Here is a 23,085-nt window from a genome sequence, read left to right as displayed (position 1 = left end):
AGATAGGGACGGGGTATGGGCTGGAATAGCCATCTCACCGTGCGACGTCTTCACCCTCAGTCCTTTCCAGCAGGGTCGCCCCTTCAGCCACTGGCACCGCAGTGGCAGGAAGCTGGAAGAGGGGCTTGGCGTGCGGGCGACCCCCTAGCTGGCGGGATGTAGGGGAGCCATTGCTGCCCAGATCCTCCTATTGCTTCTGTGGGGGAGGCAGCAGTGCAGATAAGTTGGCACTGGCGCAGCTCAACCCCGGGAGAGCAGAGAGGTCAAATGCGTCTCTGGTATCCCTAGGAAAAAATAAAATAACAAAATTAGAAGAAAAAGTAAAAATAACAAGGAGAAAACAGCCCTGCAGTAGCAGGGAGTGTCTTGCCTCCTTGGACACTAAGCTAAAACTGGTAGCCTCTATCTCCAGGCTGAGGGTATAGCTGATGGAGGAGGGGCTTAACAGTTTTACTTAGTGTCACGCCTCCTAGGGAGCTGAGCTATACCCAAGGTCTGTGTCCCCCAAGGAAAATGGGCGAGAAATTTGGTTTTTGTAAATTTCTGAAAAATTTCAAGATTTGCTTCTAAACTTCTAAGCCTTGTAACATCCCCAAAAAATAAAATATCATTCCCAAAATAATTCAAACATGAAGTAGACATATGGGGAATGTAAAGGCATCACAATTTTTAGGGGTATTACTATGTATTACAGAAGTAGAGAAACTGAAACTTTGAAATTTGCAAATTTTTCCAAATTTTTGTTAAATTTGGTATTTTTTGGTGCAAAAAAAAAAATTTTTTTAACTTTATTTTACCAGTGTCATGAAGTACAATATGTGACGAAAAAACAATCTCAGAACGGCCTGGATAAGTCAAAGCGTTTTAAAGTTATCAGCACTTAAAGTGACTCTGGTCAGATTTGCAAAAAATGGCCTGGTCCTAAGGTGTAAAAAGGCTGTGTCCTTAAGGGGTTAACTCCTTAGATGCCGTGGTCAAATGTGAGCATGGCATCTGAGAGCACAAAAAACCCCAGCTTGAAACAGCTCCCCCACGCAGCTATCGGGGGAGCTGTTCATTGCCTGTGAAAGGCCAGGATTGCTGAGGCTTCGATGCCTTTCACATGTATATTCCAACGTAGGCATGCAGGTGGCAGAACTACATTGCAATTTACTGAATAGTCCATTTGCTAAATGAAAAATAAAAATAAAAAATTAAAATCACCCCTTTCCCCAGAAAAATATAAACACTGGGCATCCCCCAATGCGAAAACGCCCGCAATATTAAGGCAAAACAGCGTATCAGAAAAATATTAAATAAAATTACCGATTTGAATTAAAAAAAAACCCTTGCACAGATCCGTACACCTAACTATAAAAAAAAAAAATTAAGGGTCTTTGAGGGTCAATATACGATGATGAAAATATATATTTTTTTTTTATTAGTATTATAACACAAGAAAAACTAAAATGTGGTGTCGCCGTAATCATACTGACCTGGAGAATGAAGGTCATAGGTCAGTTTTACCGAATAAGAAACACAGTAGAAATAAAACCCATAATAATTGGAATTTATTTGCAGCTTCCCACTATGTTGAATGAGATAATAAATGGCGCTATTAGAAAGTACAACTTGTCTTGCAAACAAACAAAAAAAAAAAAAAAAACACCTCAATCGTCTATAAGAATGAAAAAAAAAATAATAATATAAACTTTATGGCTCTGGGAAGGATGGGAGTTAAAAATCGAAAATGCAAAAAGGAAAACCCCTGGGGGGGGGGTAGGCAGTGTTTAAAGGGGTTGCCAAGCTTTTTCTACCCAACATTCTTTTGGGTAATTTCATAAATTAAGAACTAAAACATAACCTCTATAAATCTGTTTCTCTTGAGCAGTACAGTACCACAAAACTGCATACCTGGTCTCCCCACTTCCAGTCTACTCCTCTCATGACTCTAGTGCCAATTTTCATCATAGATGCAAGTTCTGGTCCAGAGGCAGGTATCTGAACTGGTACAGTTTCCTTTCTAGACTCCTCCAAAACAGTTGCGGAAGCTCCTAGTAAGCTTATACTCAAATCTTCTTCACAGTTATCAGAAGTAGGACCTGGGTAAACCAAATCAAGGATGTAAGTGATTATGTAAAGAGGAACAACTGGTCAATAATTCTGCAGGTTCTCTAAACCCTAATGAAAGTTTTAGAACCCTGCATACTCAGATCTTTGATAATGAGTTTGTCTTGGGTCAAATTATCTGACAAAAAAAACAAAACAGCCAAACGGACAAATAAAACCATGAACACATTACGAAAACGTTTAAAATACAAAAAAGACATTTACTGGCTCCACTTTGTCAAATTTTATTTTGTGATGGGGACTGCTAAATTATTTAAAATTAGACACAAATGTTCTGCAGCAGTCTTTCAAAAAATTAAAACAGACATGCATACCAATTAGTCGGAGGATGGTTTGAGTCAGTGCCAGCATGCCAGAATTGACCAGCAAGTTGAGGCTATTTGCGCCATGCTGACGTGTCAGCATGTTCAGCATGACCAGCAAGAATCTGGCTTGTGGAATGGTCCCCAGGCTTGGTCCAGAGGGATTCTCATTGGTGATGGTCTGAAGAGGAACAGGCTGGATGCCTACAATGACACCAAGTTTTTACGTTTCAGCAGCAGCCATTAATACATAAAACAGAATTTACTATTACCCAAAGGTACTCACCCATATCTTTAAATCTGCTAGTGGCATCAAGCAATATATTTCTAATGTTCTGAATGGCCCAGGCATACAGTTTTCCATAAGTTACCTCAAGTAGCATACGATTAAAGGGGGGAATAAGGTCAACATCCTTCAAACAGTCTGTCAGTGGTTCACTGAAACATAAGGAACAGTGAAAATATTAAACCGCCAAAAAAGCCTCAAAAAAGTTAAATAATTAGCATTAAAATATACCTTAAATTGGTTCCTTCAGGAACAAGTCGCTGCCAACCACAAAACATTGCATACTGGACAGACGGAAGTAGGAAGCTTTTGGTGGCCAATTTTAACATGGTATCTATACCTTCTAGGCGAACTTCTGCTCTTTCCAGCTGCAAGAAAATGCAAACCATGGAGTTTAAAGGGAGTGTACAGTCCTTTTACACTGATTGCCTATCCTCGTGATAGGCTATCAATATCTGACCAGTGGGAGGTCCAACAACCCGCACCTTAGATTAGCTGTTCAAAAGTAGCTCCAACACTGGAAATAGAAATGTTTAGCACCAGCACTGCCATAACCAGTTCGGTCCACTACATAACGGACCGAGCTTTGTGGTCCTGGCAGCAGAGCTACTACTGAACACCTGATCTTTCCACATCACATTCATAATGGTTTATCAAGGTTACTTACAACTATCTACTAAGGTCCATTAATCCTTCAATCACTCAACCTGAGCCTAAAAATATCCAGCCTCTCCTCCTATTAGAACAGCACCCATACTCCACACAGCCTGGACTTTACTAGTTTGGGCAGGATGCGGTCTCTCCGTAGTATCAGCACATACATCCATGAATTCTTCTAATACCAATGGCTATGCATTACTCAAGTGTTATTTCACTTCTAACCGCTGTAAATAGAGGGTAACATGAGACCAGCGATGAAATAGAGCCTCACCTGTTTTAGTAAGCATTTCCTCATTTTTTCTACATCAACTGGTTCTTCCTTCAGTGCAAACTCCATAACTGTGCCAAGCAAGGCAGACTGTGGGTATGTACCCTGTACATTATGCTTCAGCCACTTGTATTTATGGACACCAGTTACAGAGCTTAGGATTGGCTGCCATTTATCCTTTAAAAAAAAAAAAAAAAAAGTTTATTTGGCAACTTAACCAGTTCAAGAGCAGGTTTCCATTTCTTTAACACACTCATCTTTGAAAGCCACATTTTTTTCTTGTTTGGTTAGATAATGTTTTCTGTGCTTTTTTTTGGTGATCTGTGGTGCATTATTTATTTATTTTTTTCAGTATTTTTTTATGTTTTATACTCCGGAAAATGTAAAAATAAATAAAATGCACAACCGGCACACTGCAGAACAGCGGTTTGTGGCTCCCATCATGCTGGACAGAAACACAGATGATTGCGCAATCAGCTGTGTTTCTGACCTGAGCACTGCACAGTGTTGGATTAAAGGTGCTGCTCCTGCACTCTAGCAGGTCAGGTCCTCCGCTGCCAGGGACAGCCAGGGACCCAAGGTACATTACAGCTTCTGCCGTCGCCTCAGATAGGTTCATAACACTCAATCAGCTATGCCTCTTCTTTTATCCATAACGTGATCGCTGGGGTCTTGGCTTCTTTGAATGCTCGTTATAACAAAAATAGTGCAAAATACATTATATATAAAAAGGTCGCCCAGAAGTCTTCCAATGGCCTCTTGGGAGCATATTATGAGGCAAAACTTCTAACATTTTGGCTCTATACACCACCACAATGGATTTGAAATGAAACGAACAAGATGTGCTTTAATTTGAGGGTGTTTACATCCAAATCAGGTGAACGGTGTATAACAGTTTGCATATGTGCCTCCCACTTGTTAAGGAACCAAAAGTAATGGGACAATTGGCTTCTCAGCTGTTCCATGGCCACGTGTGTGTGTTATTCCCTCATTATCCCAATTACAATGAGCAGATAAAAGGTCCAGAGTTCATTTCAAGTGTGCTATTTGGAATCTTGTGCTGTCAACTCTCAAGATGAGATCCAAAGAGCTGTCACTATCGGTGAAGCAAGCAATCATTAGGCCAAAAAAACACAACAAACCCATCAGAGAGATAGCAAAAACATTAGGCGTTGGCAAAACAACAGTAAGCTCAGCAACACCAAAAGACCCGGGACACCATGGAAAACAACTGCGGTGGATGACCGAAGAATTAATTCCTTGGTGAAGAAAACAGCCTTCACAACAGTTGGCCAGATCAAGAACACTCTCCAGGAGGTAGGTGTATGTGAGTCAAAGTCAACAATCAAGAGAAGACTTCACCAGAGTGAATACAGAGGGTTCACCACAAGATGTAAACCATTGGTGAGCCTCAAAAACAGGAAGGCCAGATTAGAGTTTGCCAAACGACATCTAAAAAAGCCTTCACATTTCTGGAACAACATCCTATGGACAGATGAGACCAAGATCAACTTGTACCAGAGTGATGGGAAGAGAAGAGTATGGAGAAGGAAAGGAACTGCTCATGATCCTAAGCATACCACCTCATCAGTGAAGCATGGTGGTGGTAGTGTCATGGCGTGGGCATGTATGGCTGCCAATGGAACTGGTTCTCTTGCAATTTTTGATGATGTGACTGCTGAAAAAAGCAACAGGATGAATTCTGAAGTGTTTCAGGCAATATTATCTGCTCATATTCAGCCAAATGCTTCAGAACTCATTGGACGGCACTTCACAGTGCAGATGGGCAATGACCCAAAGCATACTGCAAAAGCAGGGAAAGAAGTGCAATGTTATGCAATGGCCAAGTCAATCACCTGACCTGAATCAGATTGAGCATGCATTCCACTTGCTGAAGACAAAACTGAAGGTAAAATGCCCCAAGAACAAGCAGGAACTGAAGACAGTGGCAGTAGAGGCCTGGCAGAGCATCACCAGGGATGAAACCCAGCGTCTGGTGAGGTCTATGCGTTCCAGACTTCAGGCTGTAATTGACTGCAAAGGATTTGCAACCAAGTATTAAAAAGTGAAAGTTTTAGTTATGATTATTATTATGTCCCATTACTTTTGGTCCCTTAACAAGTGGGAGGCACATATGCAAACTGTTGTAATTCCCACACCGTTTACCTGATTTGGATGTAAATACGCTCAAATTAAAGCTGACAGTCTGCAGTTAAAGCACATCTTGTTAGTTTCATTTCAAATCCATTGTAGTGGTGTATAGAGCCAAAAAAGTTAGAATTGTGTCAATGTCCCAATATTTATGGACCTGACTGTATATGCCTGTCACACAGATAGAACCTATAACTGGTGTAATAGGGGCTTAAGCGGCGACATTTCCTTTCATCCTGCCTCATTCCATAAATTAGCGCTTACCGTCATTGCAGAGGACGGCGCTCATTTATGGAATGAGGCAGGATGAAAGGAAATGTTGCCGCTTAAGCCCCTATTACACTGCATTATTTTTGGGCCAATTACTGGGAACAAGTTTTCATTGGCACGCTCATTCCTGATAAATGGCCTGCAAAAGTGTGCCCTGAACAGCCAATAAACAACAATCACTTGTTTGTCAGCTGATCTGCATCTTGCATCAGAATGAAAGATAGTCAGTATGTCACCCTGTGTAATCAGGGATGTGCTGCCAATAAATCAATAGAACTGAATGAGTGAGGAATGACTGTGGTAGCGATCGTTCCTAACCATTCACTTTGCAGGTCTAATAGGTCAATGCAAATGAGCACGAATTGCCATTTTTGCCGCACCTTGAATTAGAGCAATAGGACAACGCAGCCAAAAATGGTTGGGCGCCCCTGCTCTACAACCTCACTGCAGAGCTTATCTGGGTCTGCTAAGACCCAGCAGCTAGTGCTGATGCCTGGCCCTCAGTGATCACATAATCACTAGGAGCGAAACAGGAAACAGCTCCTGTAAAATCAATATACACATTGCTCTTTGAGTGCTGTGTATACAGCAATGGGAAAGGGGTTCGTAAAAATCCATCCGTGCCTTCTCCATGGGAGCCTTCCTGTCACTAACAGCAGGCTCCAGCTGCATGATTAGCATGAAACTGCATTGAAATTCCCTAGCAGAGGTAAGTGCTGACTGCCCAGACGTATATAGTGAACAGGTGGTCAGCAAGTGGTTAGAGAACCAATTCTTCTAATTCTGAATATAACTGTTCAATTTATTCTGTTCCGTTACCCTCAAGTCAACAAGGAAAAGAACCTTCTCCAAATCCTAGAAGGTCTGGGTTAGGACTAGTTCACAACAGCTGTTCCATCCTACACTTTTATAATAACAGAAAAAATAAACTAGAATGATCTTACACCAATGTGATGAAAGGTCTACCCATATTTATAACGGTACAGTTCAAGATATGAAACTGCATATTGAAAAAATTTGCCATTTTAAAAATCCTAGACTCGATGCACAAGCTTTCTTCATACCTTGGGTGATTTTACGGACGGGGGTTTCTTATCCAGAGATAAAGGACTAGAAGGTAAGACAAAAGATTCTTCTTGTTCTCCCTCTTCGTTGCCAATTTTAGTATCATCCACATCTGCAGACTCAGACTTTTTGGGCACTATAAAATATATTGTTTAAAAAATGTCAGCTTCAAAAGACAAAAAACCTCCAAAAAGGGCTCATACACTGTATATATGCTCCTTGGGCTGCCACCTTTTTACAGTCATACCTTTTTTCTTCCTTTTTTCCCTGATAATGCTTTGAACTATTCTTTTCCACCTCGGGATGGAGCTGAGGAGCTTCAACTTAGACACAATTGACAGGTCATTACAGACGGCAGGACGCAGCTCATTGAAGAGAAACCGGAGACGTTCAATGACTGGAGCACACACTTCTTTGTAGGAGCGCCCTTGTTCTTGATGTGTCTAAAAGGTGGCGAGAAAACAGTCAGTCATATACATCCTTGACCCTTTTGGGGAAGGCTCATAACTGCGTTAAAACGGATCTGGCAGACTGTTCCAGTAGAGAACAGCCCGCTGGAGTTCACCAGCTTCGGACTAGACGGATGCTGCAGTTCACCGCCAGGCCCCATTGACTCTAATGGTATGCGATGGGAATCCAGATGGTTTCTGGCACGAGTGCTGGGTTCCGGACAGAAAAAAAAAAAAATAACCCTTTCAAAAGCAACTTCTTTAGTCTAAACGAAAGCCGGCATTTTGCCAGAAAGCAGCCAGATCCCATTATTGTCAATGGGGTCTGCCAACGAACAGCAGTAACTAGCAAACTCCGGCAGGCGTTTTTCTGCTGGGGCAGCCTGCCGGATCTGTTTATAGTAAGTGTGAACCTACCTGAACATATAACAAACAAATAGTGAATAGCAATGGGAAGACTAACCTTTATGAGAGAGCATTTCGCTTGATAAACTACTCGGCACACATCCGCCACAGATCTGGGCAATGTCTTGTGTTTAACTTGGTCCACATTCAAAGCACCATGATGAACCATAGACAAAGCAATGTTACCTATACCAGGCAAACAAAACACCATGGTAAGCACAATATCATGTAATATACCCAAGCGTCTGCAGATATACTTAGAGGTGTTAACAAGCTCTGCAAAACTGATGGTCTATTCTAAGGAGAGGACATCAATAACAGATTGTGGGGGGGACCAACTAATTGAAGGGGCTGCATCCTCTTCGTTATTCACAAGACACAGATCTACACTTTTAGTAATGTCTGGTATTGCAGCTCAATGCAAGTCCATCTTATGCAGAGAAGCGGCCCCATCTGTCAGCCGACCAGCAGGGGCGCAGAGAGTAGTGACCTTCACCGATTTGATAACGACAGGCCACACCATCAATTTTGTAAAGCTGGAAAGGCACATTAAAGAATATTTGAAACAGCATTTAAAGAATATTTTAACCATTCTCCTATGCCCAGCATACCTAAATCTTCATGTTTCAATAGACAGCAGAGCAGCAGACGGCCTACTTCTTCGACTGGATGTTCTGGAGGAAATGTGATTGGTGTGGTCAAGTGACACTGTTTACAGTACCGCTCTATCTGACACAGAAATTCCTATAAATCAGAGGATAGACATAAAAGAGTATGAAACAAGCAAAATCGAAAATGTCTGCAAAAAAAAAAACCCCCCCGCAAAATTCCTAAAAATACATTTTTCCTTATGAAGTCTTCTGTAAATAAAGCTTAAAAGTATAATGAAAGTGTATGCAGCCTTCTATTATGTTTTCAAATAAAAAAGTGTCAACTTAAATTTTCTCATATCTCTAAAAAATCTAATGGGAAATGGAGATGAAGTGAAGACCCACAAAAACCGTTTTCAAACACTGAAATTTACCTTGACCGTGTGATCCTGAGTATTATTGTCTGCGATAGCTTGAAGGAAGGGCTGGGAATGATCACTCATGGACAGCCGATGTCCGTACAGTTTTGATTTGTTAGGGGTAGTGTTGCCTTGGGAGCTGCTGTGGTCCTCATCTTTTTCCTCATTATAGCTGTAATGAATCTGGCTGGTTTGGAGACCTCCAGAAAATATTGAGGATTTAAGCCATCCTACGAGCAAAAGAAATTTATGATGAACAATAAGATTTTGGAATATACAATACAAATACAGAAGAAAATAACCTTTTTTTTAAATGTGCCCATGCAAGTAAAAATCCTAAGGTTTAGAGCAGGTGTCCTTGATGCTTAAGAGCAAGCTTGTTACCCCACTTACATCACAAAGTGCACTTCTAGATAGTGCTTTGTATATGAAAGACATTTAAAGAAAAAGGATGGGGGGGTAATGCTGATCTGTCATGGTGGAAATTAGAATACTTGTCATATGCGGTGGCTGAGGTTAGGGATGGACCCGAGCAGACTGTGCTACACTGTTTTATTAACTACTATAGAAGTGAGTGGGAGCTACAGAAACAGTGGATTCTACTCTGTTACTATAGCTGACATTTACTTCTATAGGAGTTAAAGAGTCACTAACTTTTGATGTGTTAAAGAGACATATCAATAGTTGTGATCAGTGGGGGTCTGTCGCTGAGAGCCCCACTGTTCTCTAGAACTAGATGAGAGGGGAGTGCTCGTATCGCGCTCTGTCTCCTCGTTGCACAAGACTGGCCTGTCTTGATTCCATTCTCACCAGCGAGGAGAGAAATCGCAATATGTGCACACTTCTCTCCCCTCTTTCTAGGGAACATCTTGAGTCTAAGCACTCAGAACCCCACCGATCACAACTTTTGATGCGTCTCTATGACATACCAAAGGTTGTGTGAAAAGTTAGTGACGTTTTAAGGAAACTGTGTAGTAGAGCCGTTTCTGTAAACCTGACCATCTCTAGCCGCCATATAAAAGGGGCGTTACGATCTCGCACCTTGTATAGCCGAGATGGAGATAACCCTTTATTATATACAGGTCATATAAAGCTTATTAACACAACACTTACTAGCACACTCAATTTCCACAGAAGACAAAGGTGTACTTAGGGACAAGTAAGAAGCATGAAGTCCTAGGAGCAAACCCAAGTTTCGTTCAGTGTCCACAAGTGGAGAAGACAGACTGCTGAGATCTGGTGCTGTAATCACTTCTTGATCAGGCTATGGGAAGAAATATTAAGCAGAGAAAACAATTGAAATGGAACAGAAGAAAAAATGGTGAAATACCAAAGAGATACCCAATAAAATGTATTACTGGATAAATGTGTAGAACATTAAAATGAAATGATCACAAAAATACAACAAATAGAACCAAAAGAAGCTGTTCACATTAAAGGGGTTGTCTCACTTCAGCAAGTGGCATTTATCATGTAGAGAAAGTAAATACAAGCCACTTACTAATGTATTGTATTTGGCCATATTGCTTCCTTTGCTGGCAGGATTAATTTTTCCATCACATTATACATTGCTCGTTTCCATGGTTACAGACCACCCTGCAATCCATCAGCGGTGGCCATGCCTGCACACTATAGGAATAAGTGTCAGCCTCTCTGGTGGCCAGGACCATGGGAGCACATTTAGGCCAGTGTTTTTTCCTATATTGTGCAAGCACGACCACCACTGATGGATTGCAGGGTGGTCATAACCATAGAAATGATCAGTGTATAATGTGATGGAAAAATTAATCCAGCCAGCATAGGAAGCAATATGGATAATAACAATACATTAGTAAGTGCCGTGTAGTAACTTTCTCTACATGATAAATGCCACTTACTGAAGTAAAGAAAGCAAAAAGTCCCTTGGCGCAAAAATCCGTCAAACAGGTGCCAGGATCAGATGTAAAATCTTATTGCAGCGAACTGTAATATAGATGCCACTCGTTTCCTTACATTTAGGAGCCTCACTATAATTATGACCTAATTTCGGCTGTATGGCCCGTATACTTTGCTCTTGTCTCCGTAACAGTAGATCGCTTCTATACTACAGAAGCGTTCCTGTTACCTAGTAGCGACCTTCACGTGACACGGCCCCGATCACCTGATCACCTGATGCCGGCCGGAACACGGAACACGTGACATGATCTTAGACAGCAGACTGCTCCCGCACCATCAGAGCGTCTCTGTCACTTGGTAACGTCCCCCACGTGGTCCGGCCCCGCACATGTGATGCAGGTCCGGAACCTGTAGTAGAATCACATCATCAACATGCGCTATACCGGGCGTTCCAGTTGCGCTTTCTGATGCGCTGTTAATTGCCGACCCTCTTTTGTCATGTGATTACGAAACTTGCTTCTAACAGTGAGCATTGTTTATTTTTGATTCATTAAGGTGAGAGAAAAACAAGCTTATGGACACGATCAGTTGACTATGAGGATTGTTTTTAAAATGTATAATACACCTGTTATGAATTCATGTAGGGAACACCTCCTTTGACCTGTGACACCCTGTGTTTCGTCCATCCAATTGTCTGCACAGAATTACCCTATGGTGCGCACATCAGTTTTTTTTACAGTTTTTATCAAGCCTGCTATATCGCACTTACTGAAGTGACACAGCCCCTTTAAGTGTGTACTGAAGTACAAAGATTGTGTGCGGAAAGAAGTACAGCTGTATAAATTAATGCCCCCAGTATATGCATCCTAGTTGTCTGCTGTATGTGAAGAGAACATTAATTCCTTTAAGGGAATCTCCCACCACAATCTTAGACTATCTGGAACACATTAACAGTACTGTAATAACACAATCCTGGACAACCCCTTTAAGATTTCAAAATGCTTTAAAATTTACATAAAGTGGTTCGGGAATTAATATCAAAAGACACACAAATGCACATTTGGATCCCAAAAGGATAAAATACAATAAATTTGTGTTGCCTAAGATACTAAATATTAAATAGCACTGACATAGAATGCTACTAGTAACCACCAAATTCCTCATTTACTTATAAAACACAGTAAACTGTAATTTGCTTACCTCCATGTAGTGGCCCACACAAAAGGCATGCATGGACTCTCTGGTGTCATCAAACTGAAGTGCAGCCTCCAAAGCCACCACAGGGTCTTCACCAGCAAAGTGGGCTACGGAAGGTTACACAAAATATTAGCACAATGTTATTAAGGGTACATTCACACAAACGTAAGCCGTCCGTGCCCGTGCTGCAGACCGCAAATTGCGGTCCGCAATGCATGGACACCAGCTGTGTGAATCCCGTATGGCAGCACGGACCCATTGACTTGAACAGGTCCACAGTCTGCAATATACAGCAAAATATGCACTTCCGATCCGTGCCTCCGCGCCGTATCTTGAGGATTGCGGAACCATTTAAGTCAATGGGTCAGCATCCGTGATACAGGATTCGCACGTCCAGTGCCCGTATATTGTGGAACCGCTGTTTGCGGTCCGCAATACTGGCACAGACAGCCTACGGTAGTGTGAATGGACCATAAAGTAGATAAATTACAGCACAAGTGAGGGACAGCTGCCCACAAACATTGTGAAAACTATAATAACATTAGAAATTATCTTTGATCCTGGTCCTTGACTCTTAGGAGCATCAAGGACCGGCAGGTGATGGTCCAGACAAAGCTCAAGACATAACAGCATAGCAAAAATGGGAATGCCCACTGTGATATACCATTGCTTCATGGGTTAGGAGGGGATTAAAGTGTACTTAAACATTTAAACCATTTTTTTCTCTGCATAGTACATCTGTAGAGGATTCTCTGCTCAGACATGCTATGCCAGGCTTTAATGAAGGACAAGGACAGGCAGGAGCACTGCATAGCACAACGCTTCTCCTGCCTGTCCTCGCTCCATCAAAGCCTGGCATAGCACACTGGTTCAGGATATCCCGAACGGATGTGATATACAGAAATTTCATTGCAGCAGGCACAAGCAGGAGCAGGGGTGTGCTCATACCAGTACGGTGCTTCACTACAGTGCAGATTTTAGGAATCAGGACCGGTACACTTCATATATGGCTACGGTGTACCGATTCTGTATTGGATTTTTGTACTTACTGTAAAATCCCTTTCTCGTTCAATTCATTGGGGTGACATAGCACCATGGTATATGCCCAGCTACCACTAGGAGACGACACTAGATATCAAAAGGTTGGTTCAGCCCAGGGGGGCTATACCCCCTCCACAGCCAATAGGGGACAGTTTGTACCAATAGCAGTAGGAGAGAGAAACAAAAGCGAAGAACCAACATGTCCTGGACCAGGGAAGGAAACGAGAACAGCAGCCCGGTGACAGGAAAATAAGTGAAAACAAAGGGCGGAATCTGTGTCCCCCAATGAATTGAACGAGAAAGGGATTTTACGGCAAGTACAAAAATCCATTTTTCTCGTTAATGTCATTGAGGGACACAGCACCATGGGACATCCCAAAGAAGTCCCAGAGGGAGGGAAGGAAATCCAATGCAAAAAAGTTGGACGCACAGGTGCTGGAAAACCCTGTGACCCGACCGGACCAAGAGAAGCCATAGCATGAAATGGTTCCAAAGGAAAATATATAGGAGACCAACAGGATCCCAGGGACAAATGCCTAGGAAAAAAAAAACAAGAAGGAACAAGGGGAAACACCCGGCTCCTCCAGAGGTGGGATAGGGAGCAAGGCAGATGTCCTGCGCAAGAACCAAGAGTTGAACAAGTGCGAGCTATAGAGCCCAAGGAAGGATCTGGAAGAACTAGGGCTCCTCCTGAAGAAACAGGAGAGAAGCACAGCAACATCTGTTGGTAACGACCTAGCACTCTGCATATGTAAGTATGCTCCAGCTAAAAGACCCTGTGAACCCATGAAGTGTCAGGGAAAAAGGAAACGGTAGCAGGCCCTGGTAATACAAGCAGAAACACACATCTGAGAGATATTGGAGTAGAAGGGAGAGGACTCCAAACAGCCTAAGGAGGAACAGTTCTCAAAACGAGGGAAAGCTGCATCTCAAAAGTGACCATTATGATCCAAATTGCAAACTGTAGCATTAAACTTCCACATACCAGGTACTTGACCTGGGGAGATGATAAGAGCCTATAGGGACTGGGGGGGGGGGGGGGGGGAGAACCAAACCGGGCCCAAAGAAGCAGCTGCCATACAGAGCATGTGCGGCCAGAGATGCCACGAGTAGCTTCCCCAGCTAGATGGTCTAAGAATCATTGGGGCAGGGACTCTAAGCAAGATTACCCAGACAGAGGCTCAAGTAGTGTCCACAGAACCGGACCACATGAGGACAATTATAGCCATATTATCAAGGGAAAAATTAAATCTATCCACCATAGGGTAAAAAACATCTGTCCTTGTTAACCAATCATCCTAAGTGTAGTGGCTAGAAAATGTATAACACTGCCCCGGGATGGGAAAGTACAGCAGTCTGGATTTAGTAAAAGAGAGGCCAGACATCTATATGTCAGAAGAGGATGCAGAATTCGCCAGGTATAGCCAGGAGAGACTACACTGACATGTAGAAACCAGCTACCAGCAGAGCACAATGAAACCCCCAAGGAGGGGGGGGGGGGGACTGAGAGGTGCAGATAACGGCAAGGCCCAAGGGGACGGCACTTTTGTCATGTAATACCACTAATCCGCGAATCTAAGGGCATACAAAGTAGGGATCGACCGATATTGATTTTTTAGGGCCGATACCGATAATTTGTGAACTTTCAGGCCGATAGCCGATAATTTATACCGATATTCTGGGAATTTTTATTTTTGAAAAAAAAAAAAATAATAATTCCCACAAATCTGCTGAAAATTAATGTTTATTGTTAATGTGTATTTTTTTTTTTTTGTAAATCTTTCTTTTTCATTTATACTTAATATTTTGGTGTTTTATTTTTGTAACTTTTTTTTTTTTTTTTACTAACTTTTAGCCCCCTTAGGGACTAGAACCCTTGTCCTATTCACCCTGATAGATCTCTATCAGGGTGAATAGGAGCTCACAGTGTCCCTGCTGCCCTGTGCTTTGTGCACACAGCAGCATGGAGCTTACCATGGCAGCCAGGGCTTCACTAGCGTCCTGGCTGCCATGGTAACCGATCGGAGCCCCAGCATTACACTGCTGGGGCTCCGATGGGAGGAGGAGGGGAGAGGGGATCCTGTGGAGGGGCGCACTGCGCCACCAATGTTTTTAATACTGGGGTGGGGGGGCGCACTGCGCCACCAATGCTTAATACTGGGGGGAGCGCACTGCGCCACCAATGAAGATTAAAGGGGTTGTCCAAGTTATATTTATTGATGACCTATCTCCAGGATAGGTCATCAATATCAGATCGGCGGGGGTCCGACACCCGGCACCCCCTCCGATCAGCTGTTTGAAGAGGAGACTCGCGGCGCTGCCTCCTCTTCACTGTTTACCTTCTAGCCGTTGAATCTGCAGTGGTGAGCAGGTGTAATTACACCCAAGCCTTCCTATTGAAATGAATGGGACAGCTTGGGTGTAATTACACCTGCTCACCACTGCAGATGCAACGGCTAGAAGGTAAACAGTGAAGAGGAGGCAGCGCTGACACCGTGCGAGTCTCCTCTTCAAACAGCTGATCGGAGGGGGTGCCGGGTGTCGGACCCCCGCCGATCTGATATTGATGACCTATCCTGGGGATAGCTCATCAATAAATATAAACTTGGACAACCCCTCTCTCATTTATTCATATACGGGAGGCGGGAGCTGGCTGCAGAATCACATAGCCGGCTCCCGACCTCTATGAGCAGTAGCTGCGATCCGCGGCACCTGAGGGGTTAACTACCGCAGATCGCAGCTATTGCTCATAGAGGCCGGGAGCCGGCTATGTGATCCTGCAGCTCCCGCCTCCTGTATATGAATAAATGAGAGATTAAGCTTCATTGGTGGCGCAGTGGCCATAGCTCCTCCCCTCTTCCTGTCCCCTGTCCTTTCATTGGCGGCAGCGGCAGCACAGGGGGAGGGAGACGCTGCTTCCTTCTCCCCTGTGCTGCTAAGGGGAACACGGAGAGCGCTGACAGCAGCGCGATCTGTGTTCCCCATACGCCATCGGAATATCGGCAAAATAGATGCCGATACCGATAGCGTTCAAAATCCTGAATATCGGCCGATAATATCGGTAAATCCGATAATCGGTCGATCCCTAATACAAAGAACACCCGGTCCATGGAAGAACTACGGGACCATATCAGATACCAGGGCGAGCAGCGGAAAATTCCACCCACCAAGTAGGTGTATGGCGCTCACCAGTCCTGTCACAGCCATATCAGACAGTACGTCCAGCAATGACCCGAAAACTGCAGTAGCGGCTGGTTCTCACAAAGCTTTGTATCCCTGCAGGATAGACCATCCAGTGGTGATCCAGGTACTCTGCTAGGACTGGGCCATGTAAAACTGTGAAAACAAAGCAGAGAGGCAGTAACAACAACACGAGTACTCCATCCATGAAATGGGGTAACGTGGCTCTGCAGCATGCAGTAGTACTTTATAGGGTTGACAAAGAACAAACCTAGCACGATAGACAACAACTTGCCCATGGCGGATTGAGTGTGGTTGTCTGGTGCATAACAGGACTGAGAAGTCCTGTTAAATAGTGAGTCAAGCAATAAAGTAAAAATCATGCCTAGTACAGGGCAATGAGAAGACTTGGTGCACTGAGAGGCCTGGTTCAGAAGGTAATGCACCGGGTGTCAGATCTGAACAGGCCAGCCATATACTGAATCTAACAATTGCAACTGTACTCCGCCCAAGAAGGGGGGAACATATGGTTACCAGGTACATACTACAACCAGGATGGTTTGTCAGATACAGCGCTTTGAGATAGTACAAGTACACCGCCGAGGATGACGGTAATGGGTGCCAGATGCATACTAGAACCAGAAAAGAGTGATGAATACAGCGTCTGGGGATGGTACCATCACTCCGCTTAAAGAGGGGCCACATGACTGACTAGCACACATTAGAGCCAGGAAAGGGCAATGCAGGAGCCGTATGGGCCACAGATTGTACCAATAGGGCACAGCACTTGGAAATACTACAAATACTCCGCCTGAGAATGGGAGTAATCTGGCTGCATGGTGCACACTATAATGAGAGTGGAGACATGGCTACAGCATCTGGAAATGGCATAAGTACTGCACTTGATAAAGGAGTAGAATGACTGCGTGACAGACACTAGAACCAGACAGGTTGTAAAACGGCTGTATAATGCAGACTAAAAACCATACAGGTGTAAAGGCTACAGCGTCTGGAGATGGTACAGGTACTCTACGTAATAAGGGAGTAATACGTTGTGTAGTGCAGACTAAATACCATACAGGTGTAATGGCTACAGCGTCTGGAGATGGTACAGGTTCTCTCCCTAATAAGGGAGTAATACATTGTGTAGTGCAGACTAAAAACCATACAGGTGTAATGGCTACAGCATCTGGAGATGGTACAGGTTCTTTCCCTAATAAGGGAGTAATACGTTGTGTAGTGCAGACTAAAAACTAGGGATCGACCGATATTGATTTTTTAGGGCCGATACCGATAATTTGTGAACTTTCAGGCAGATAGCCGATAATTTATACCGATATTCTGGGAATATTTATTTTTGAAAAAAAAAATAAAAAAAATCCCACAAATCTGCTGAAAATTAATGTTTATTGTTAATGTGTATTTTTTTTTTGTAAATCTTTCTTTTTCATTTATACTTAATATTTTGGTGTTTTATTTTTGTAACTTTTTTTTTTTACTAACTTTTAGCCCCCTTAGGGATTAGAACCCTTGTCCCTGCTGCTCTGTGCTTTGTGCACACAGCAGCATGGAGCTTACCATGGCAGCCAGGGCTTCAATAGCGTCCTGGCTGCCATGGTAACCGATCGGAGCCCCAGCATTACACTGCTGGGGCTCCGATCGGAGGAGCAGGGGAGAGGGGATCCTGTGGAGGGGCGCACTGCGCCGCCAATGCTTAATACTGGGGGGGAGGGGGGGCGCACTGCGCCACCAATGTCTAATACTGGGGTTGGGGGGGGGGGGGGCGCACTGCACCACCAATGAAGATTAAAGGGCTTGTCCAAGTTATATTTCTTGATGACCCGGCACCCCCTCCTATCAGCTGTTTGAAGAGGAGACTCGCATGGTGTCAGCACTGCCTCCTCTTCACTGTTTACCTTCTAGCCGTTGCATCTGCAGTGGTGAGCAGGTGTAATTACACCCAAGCCTTCCTATTGAAATGAATGGGAAGGCTTGGGTGTAATTACACCTGCTCACCACTGCAGATGCAACGGCTAGAAGGTAAACAGTGAAGAGGAGGCAGCGCTGACACCGTGCGAGTCTCCTCTTCAAACAGCTGATCGGAGGGGGTGCCGGGTGTCGGACCCCCTCCGATCTGATATTGATGACCTATCCTGGGGATAGGTCATCAATAAATATAACTTGGACAACCCCTCTCACATATATTCATATACGGGAGGCGGGAGCTGCAGGATCACATAGCCGGCTCCCGACCTCTATGACAAGTAGCTGCGATCCGCGGCACCTGAGGAGTTAACTACCGCAGATCGCAGCTACTGCTCATAGAGGTCGGGAGCCGGCTATGTGATCCTGCAGCTCCCGCCTCCTGTATATGAATAAATGAGAGATTAAGCTTCATTGGTGGCGCAGTGGCCATAGCTCCTCCCCTCCTCCTGTCCCCTGTCGTTACATTGGCGGCAGCAGCAGCACAGGGGGAGGAGACACTGCTCCTTCTCCCCTGCGCTGCTAAGGGGAACACGGAGAGCGCTGTCAGCAGCGCGATCTGTGTTCCCCAAACACTATCGGAATATCGGCAAAATAGATGCCGATACCGATAGTGTTCAAAATCCTGAATATCGGCCGATAATATCGGTAAATCCGATAATCGGTCGATCCCTACTAAAAACCATACAGGTGTAATGGCTACAGCGTCTGGAGATGGTACAGGTATTCTACCTAATAAGGGAGTAATACGTTGTGTAGTGCAGACTAAAAACCAGACAGGTGTATTAAGGGCTACAGCATCTGGACACCACATAGGTGGGCCGGCGTGCTAAACACGGTGACAGGTAAAGCGCCACATACTGGAGAGGCAGCAAGCTGACTTACCTGTGTGGATAATTATCTGTGCAACCAGGGGTGTGCCATCTGAGAATCCACTAAAGGGGATACCAACCCTGAAGAGGAGAGGTTCCTCGGTGGACATTTGTTTTTGACCACCCAGAGAGATTCTGTATGGTGGAAGACCGCCTGATGCTCTGTTCAGAGTCAGAATCGGTGCAGAGGTGTGGCCCAAGAAGGCGGAAGATGCAGCAGGGGAGAATATGTCACCATCCTCAGACCTGTCCTCAGGGTGACCCGAGGATGCAGAGGAGGAGAGGGACATAGTTGTGACAAGATAGTTTGCAGGACCTGGAGTCTTTAATGTGAGTGTGCCCCGTCCATGGAGGAGTCCCTGGGAGGGGCAGAGGCGGCCGCAATTTGGTCAGGCAAGCGGTCCAGCGACTCTACCATGGATTGGGAGAGTCGCACAAGGTTCCCTATGGCGTGGGGCAGGGAAGAGGCCCATTCAGGAGGGACCGATACAGAAGGGATGGTCAGGGAGACATGAAGGGCCTGGGAACAAGGTACTGCGCACAAACAGGGAAGGCTGACCGCATGGCAATTTTTGATCTTAACGGTGTTAAAGATGAAGATGGAGGCTCTTTCTTCTTGAAAAAGAGGTTAAGTGAAAACCTCCCCCCACAGGGTTAACACCCACGCTTGGCTGGAATAGGAGTGGAAGAGAATCCCTTTCATAAGCCGAGAGGAGCGGGGAACGAGGATCGGGGGCGGGGGGCGGCGGTAGAAGATGCGGCCTAGGCGAGAAGGAAGCCGGGGTCTCGATTAATGAGGGGGCCGGAAAAAGTGCTCCGTCGGCGGACCAGAACCATGGGAAACCGGGGTCCTCCGGAACAACAAAAAACAGGTGAGGGGGGGCTCCTGAGGAGGAGCGACGCTCAGGGAGGGGAAACACGGGGCAAAAAGGGAGGAGCACTAGGGGCCCGAGGACAGGCTGGGGAAGATGCGGCCTAGTCCCGGCAGAAGCCGGGGACTAAAGTAGATGTAAAGGCGAGGAGAGGCATGGGTGGTCAGGAAGGTGAAGGATACCCAAAGGGGGGGGGGGGGGGGGGAACCTAACCAGGCCCCCCAAATAAAATCCCCGGCCAGAAAAGGGGGTTAAATCCAGGGGACCCCCTGGGGCAGGGACGCATACTTACCGTTCGGCGTCTTCAGGCGCTGCAGGGTCACCCCTTCGGCAAACTCAACACTTACATGGGATTGCTGGCATCCCACTGTGGATGCAGTAATGGGGGACTGGGTGACCGGCGTAGGTACTTACAAGTACTTGCCTGCAGGGGGTGCAACTAAAGTTGTAACCCCCGATGGAGCCCCATCCTGCAGCAGGCCGAGACCTGCAGAAGAAAGGAAAAAAAGAATAAAATAAAAACATAGCAGGTCGTGTCTGCCTCCTATGGAAACTAGACTAAAACTGATTAGGCTAGTGGCTGTGGAGAGGGTATAGCCCACCTGGGTGGAGCCAACCCTTGATATCTAGTGTTGACTCGTGGTAGCTGGGCATATACCATGGTGCTGTGTCCCCCAATGACATTAACAAGAAAGAGCTACTGAAAAGATCAAACTTTAGAGCCTGTTTTGATAGTGAAACAAAATCAATTAATAAAATGTATCACAAAAATGTGTAACAGTTAAAAAGTGTTTAAACATTTAGGTACAATAGACTTTAATAACTCATTCATTGTAGAGGAAATGTCCTTTAACCCCTTAAGGACCAGGCTCATTTTCACCTTAAGGACCAGGCCATTTTTTGCAAATCTGACCAGTGTCACTTTAAGTGCTGATAACTTTAAAACGCTTTTACTTATACAGGTCATTCTGAGATTGTTTTTTCGTCACATATTGTACTTCATGACACTGGTAAAATAAAGTAAAAAAAATTAATTTTTTTGCATAATAAAATACCTAATTTACCCAAAATTTTGAAAAATTTGCAAATTTCAAAGTTTCAGTTTCTCTACTTCTGTAATACATAGTAATACCCCCAAAAATTGTGATGACTTAACATTCCCCATATGTCTACTTCATGTTTGAATTATTTTGGGAATGATATTTTATTTTTTGGGGATGTTACAAGGCTTAGAAGTTTAGAAGCAAATCTTGACATTTTTCAGAAATTTACAAAAACCCAATTTTTAGGGACCACTACAGCTCTGAAGTCACTTTGCGAGGCTTACATAATAGAAACCGCCCAAAAATGACCCCATTCTATAAACTACACCCCTCAAGGTATTCAAAACTGATTTTACAAACTCCGTTAACCCTTTAGGTGTTGCACAAGAGTTATTGGCAAATGGGGATGAAATTTGAGAATTTCATTTTTTTGCCTAATTTTCCATTTTAACCCATTTTTTCCACTAACAAAGCAAGGGTTAACAGCCAAACAAGACTGTATCTTTATTGCCCTGACTCTGCCGTTTACAGAAACACCCCATATGTGGCCGTAAACTACTGTACGGCCACACAGCGGGGCGTAGAGTGAAAGGTGCGCCGTATGGTTTTTGGAAGCCAGATTTTGCTGGACAGTTTTTTTGACACCATGTCCCATTTGAAGCCCCCCTGATGCACCCCTAGAGTAGAAACTCCATAAAAGTGACCCCATCTAAGAAACTACACCCCTCAAGGTATTCAAAACTGATTTTACAAACTTTGTTAACCCTTTAGGTGTTGCACAAGATTTAATGGAAAAACGAGATTTTTGTATAACTTACCAGTAAAATCTCTTTCTCGCTCTTTCCTTGGGGGACACAGAAGACCTTGGGTATAGCTCATCTCCATAGGAGGCGTGACACTAAGTGAGAACTGTTAAGCCCCTCCTCCACAGCTATACCCTCAGCCTGGAGAGAGAGAGACTGCCAGTTGCGTGTCCAAGTAGTGAGAAAAGGCAAAGTCCAAAAGTGGAACCAACAAGCCAACTACCCAACGGGTAAAACAAACTCGGAAACAAAGAATGGGTGGGTGCTGTGTCCCCCAAGGAAAGAGCGAGAAAGAGATTTTACTGGTAAGTTATACAAAAATCTCGTTTTCTCGCCCAATTTCCTTGGGGGACACAGAAGACCTTGGGACGTTCAATAGCAGTCCAAGAGGGGAGGGACCACAGCACCAGGGCAAAGCACCCGAAGGCATCAAGAAACCGCCGCCTGCAGACCAGGCGGCCCAAGGCAGCAGACGCCGAAGCCCCAGTGCGCACCCTGTAGAACCCAGTAAGGTGTGCAAGGAAGACCAGCGACCGCCTTGCACAAAAGCATGGCCGAAGCCTTATGCCTCCGGCCCAGGAGGCACCGACCGCTCTGGTGAAATGAACGGTGACACCAAAAGCAGAACCCTGCCCTTGGTGCGGTAACCACAGCAATAGACACAGAGAGCGAAGGAAAGCCACCCCGGAGGCCGTCAACCCTTAGCGCGGACATCCTGGAAACAGAAGAGACCGAACGCCGACAAGAGCCGGAGATCTCCAAGTAACAACTGCAAACCCAAACAATCTCCAAGCGGTGAAGCGCCCGTTCCCGGAGACGGGAAGGGGATGACCAAAGCCTCGTAGATAAGAAGGCAGATACCACCCTCAGAAGGAAGGGACGGGATGGAGAAACAGCCCCGTCCTGGAAAAGGACAGAGGGCACAGAACACGAAGGGCCACCCATCAGACAGGATGGCAACAGAAAACACAACTGTACAGGACAGCAGGAGTAGGGAGAACTTCTACAACGGCACCAAGGGAAAGAGTGGAGCGCCAAGAGCTCAGTGTGTAGTTCCCAGGGCGGTACCAGGGAACGGTACAGAGGAACCAAAGAGCCACTCTGTGGAAGAAGGTCATGACAGGCCCAGGAGGGCCAGAAAACGCTGCAAGGGGAAGGACAGCGCCGACACTTGACACTTCAGTAACAGAGTTCCAGTCCCAGGGTCAGGCCGGACTAGAGAAAGACAGAACCAAGGGAGAGAAA

General features: G+C 44.8%; 1 protein-coding gene across 5 annotated transcripts in view; it reads right to left on the bottom strand.

The window, feature by feature from the left end:
* Positions 1 to 23,085, bottom strand: part of HERC2 (HECT and RLD domain containing E3 ubiquitin protein ligase 2) — a 222,904-nt gene that overhangs the window by 121,677 nt on the left and 78,142 nt on the right. For all 5 annotated transcript variants that reach the window (XM_044288171.1, XM_044288175.1, XM_044288172.1 and 2 more), the window contains 12 exons: positions 12,050 to 12,153; positions 10,088 to 10,238; positions 8,990 to 9,204; positions 8,577 to 8,709; positions 8,024 to 8,151; positions 7,359 to 7,554; positions 7,111 to 7,247; positions 3,629 to 3,802; positions 2,929 to 3,065; positions 2,698 to 2,849; positions 2,424 to 2,615; positions 1,894 to 2,081 (listed from right to left, as the gene is read on the bottom strand). In XM_044288171.1, coding sequence (XP_044144106.1) covers positions 1,894 to 2,081; positions 2,424 to 2,615; positions 2,698 to 2,849; positions 2,929 to 3,065; positions 3,629 to 3,802; positions 7,111 to 7,247; positions 7,359 to 7,554; positions 8,024 to 8,151; positions 8,577 to 8,709; positions 8,990 to 9,204; positions 10,088 to 10,238; positions 12,050 to 12,153 — 1,907 coding nt within the window. The remainder of the gene's footprint in view (positions 1 to 1,893; positions 2,082 to 2,423; positions 2,616 to 2,697; positions 2,850 to 2,928; positions 3,066 to 3,628; positions 3,803 to 7,110; positions 7,248 to 7,358; positions 7,555 to 8,023; positions 8,152 to 8,576; positions 8,710 to 8,989; positions 9,205 to 10,087; positions 10,239 to 12,049; positions 12,154 to 23,085) is intronic.

Source organism: Bufo gargarizans, chromosome 3 (genome assembly GCF_014858855.1).
Source record: "Bufo gargarizans isolate SCDJY-AF-19 chromosome 3, ASM1485885v1, whole genome shotgun sequence".
NCBI classification, from domain to species: domain Eukaryota; kingdom Metazoa; phylum Chordata; class Amphibia; order Anura; family Bufonidae; genus Bufo; species Bufo gargarizans.
The sequence above is the reverse complement of the archived record's forward strand: the minus strand, read 5'-3'. Positions and strand labels throughout refer to the sequence as shown.